General features: G+C 42.1%; 1 protein-coding gene across 1 annotated transcript in view; it reads left to right on the top strand.

Moving 5' to 3' along the window:
• RAD54B (RAD54 homolog B (S. cerevisiae)) overlaps positions 1-2,151 on the top strand; it is a 190,549-nt gene that overhangs the window by 162,050 nt on the left and 26,348 nt on the right. Inside the window, exon 10 of the mRNA XM_019527934.1 lies at positions 1,903-2,127. Within this exon, the coding sequence (XP_019383479.1) occupies positions 1,903-2,127 (225 nt within the window). The remainder of the gene's footprint in view (positions 1-1,902; positions 2,128-2,151) is intronic.

Below are 2,151 nucleotides of genomic sequence, written 5' to 3'. Positions count from 1 at the left end.
GATTGCATTGGCTCTAAGTAAATTGCATTTCTCTGCCATTTTCTTGTTGATGATGTTGACCTGACTGATCGTTACAGCCTGTCATGGTAACACCTGTTTTACTGAATAATTTTGTTTGTGGATTATCGAATGAATGATGTCAGATGATATAAACCCAGTTTAAACTGTTGTTTAAAATGTCGTTGCTTTAGTTCACTGAATGCTTCGTGGTTGGGCCTCATTTTTATGTGTCCATATAATAAATGGATACATTGCAACAAGGGAAATTTAAGTTGGGTGTTAAGAAAAACTTTCTAACTTTGAGAGTGGTTGAGCATTGGAACAGATCACTCAGAGAGGTTGTGGAATGTCCAACTTTGAAAGTTGTTAAGAGCAAGTTAGGTGGACACTTGGATGAGAGGTAGAATGAGCCTGCCTTGAACAAGGTGAGATTACATGATCTCCTGAGGTCCCTTCTACCCTATTTTTCTATATTTCTATAGGGCCACAATGACAAGTGCTAAATAAGTCTTGGTGCTTCAAAACCCCAGAAGAATGTCTATTTCCATGCCATTTTATATCTCCACCACCCCCCCGTATCATTATTTTAACAGCTTTATAGGAAACATTTGCCTATTTTTTGTATGGTAATTAAGCTCCAGTAGGGCAATGATTAAGAAAGACAAGTGGCAATCTACCTCCTCTCTTTTCATAAAATATGATTACCACTCTTTCTGCCACTGGTACCCATTCCACATTTTGGGAGCCATAAGATTGCCACATGATGGTGTCATTCCTTTATCGTTACTGCACAGTGCTACAGAATTGAGCACAGCTTTGCTACATACATCAGAGAATCCTGGAGCATACTTTGAGTCTACCACAGTAGAAATGGCATTCTGCAAGTATATAATGGCAGTACGCCATCTGACACATCTCTTATTCTAGTAACAATAATTAATGAAATCTCCTTGGCTCTAGAATGTATCTTTGAAGAGAAAACCTTTATTTTTATAATGATGCTCTGTATGTGAGATTCGTGATTTAAGAGAACTATACTAGGATCAAGTGTACAGGGGGTTTTTCTTAGTTTGATTTTAAAACTTGTCTTCTGACAAACTTAATGGGTCAAACTGGTTTATGCAACGCTTGTCCCAGATCCCTTGCTAGTTTAAGTTAAACCAGAGTCCCTCAACATCCTGACATGCTCTCTGGGCTGGGTGGGGCTCTCTGTTTTACAGCAGAGCTGGCTTCTCCCCTCTGCTCCCTGGCTGGAGCTTGGCAGAGACTGCAGGCGTCTGCCTGGCTTTCCCCTACTCCCCCTCCTCCCTTCCCCACTCCCTGATCAGCAGGGATTGCCCTGTCCCCTCTGCCTTACACAGACACCTCTCATCATTAACTAGCAGACTGCATGCTGGTTACGGTCCTTGCTGTGGCAGACAAGACAAAGGCAGAATCAATGGGTAGCTGGTAATGTCTCTCTGTTGTTTTCTTAATGGGGCGATAAACACTGAATTAGAGGTGATAAACACTGTGTTATCAATTCCCTCCTGGGCTGGTCAGGGGTGGGGAGAGGGCCATCTTGCCAGGGCCTGGCCATGCCACCCTCAGCTTAGCTCTGTGGAAGGAAAGGGAGGGCTGCTGTAGCACCCCCCAGCTTTTAGCCTGAGGCATGTGCCTGAATTTCTGGGGTGTCTGTACAGTTACAAACTGATTCAACTAGCCACGTTAGACTAACTTGCAAAGATTGAATCAATTCACCCTGAATGTCTGTCCCTAGCCAATATGGTTGAAAAGGAACTGATCACTAAAGAGGTACCACTAAACTGTTCACAACTGCTTGATTAAAAATCATATAGAAAAGAATTGTGATGTAATGAAAGCTACTTTAGAATGTATAACTAATCTGGTCTGTTATATTAGGAAGAAAAGGAATTGGGAGAGAGAAGAGCAGCAGAGCTAACTCGTCTGACTGGACTCTTTATTCTAAGAAGAACGCAAGAGATCATAAACAAATTTCTCCCTCCAAAAAAGGAGAGCATACTCTTCTGCCGACCAACAGCCTTGCAGCTTGAACTCTATCAAAAACTGCTTAGTTCTCGCATTGTTAAATCTTGCCTACAAGGGGTCTTAGAAAATAGTCCTCATTTGATATGCATCGGAGCTCTGAAA

This window comes from Gavialis gangeticus, unplaced genomic scaffold, assembly GCF_001723915.1.
Source record: "Gavialis gangeticus isolate Ggan-Ray unplaced genomic scaffold, GavGan_comp1, whole genome shotgun sequence".
In the NCBI taxonomy this organism is placed as follows: domain Eukaryota; kingdom Metazoa; phylum Chordata; order Crocodylia; family Gavialidae; genus Gavialis; species Gavialis gangeticus.
The sequence above is the reverse complement of the archived record's forward strand: the minus strand, read 5'-3'. Positions and strand labels throughout refer to the sequence as shown.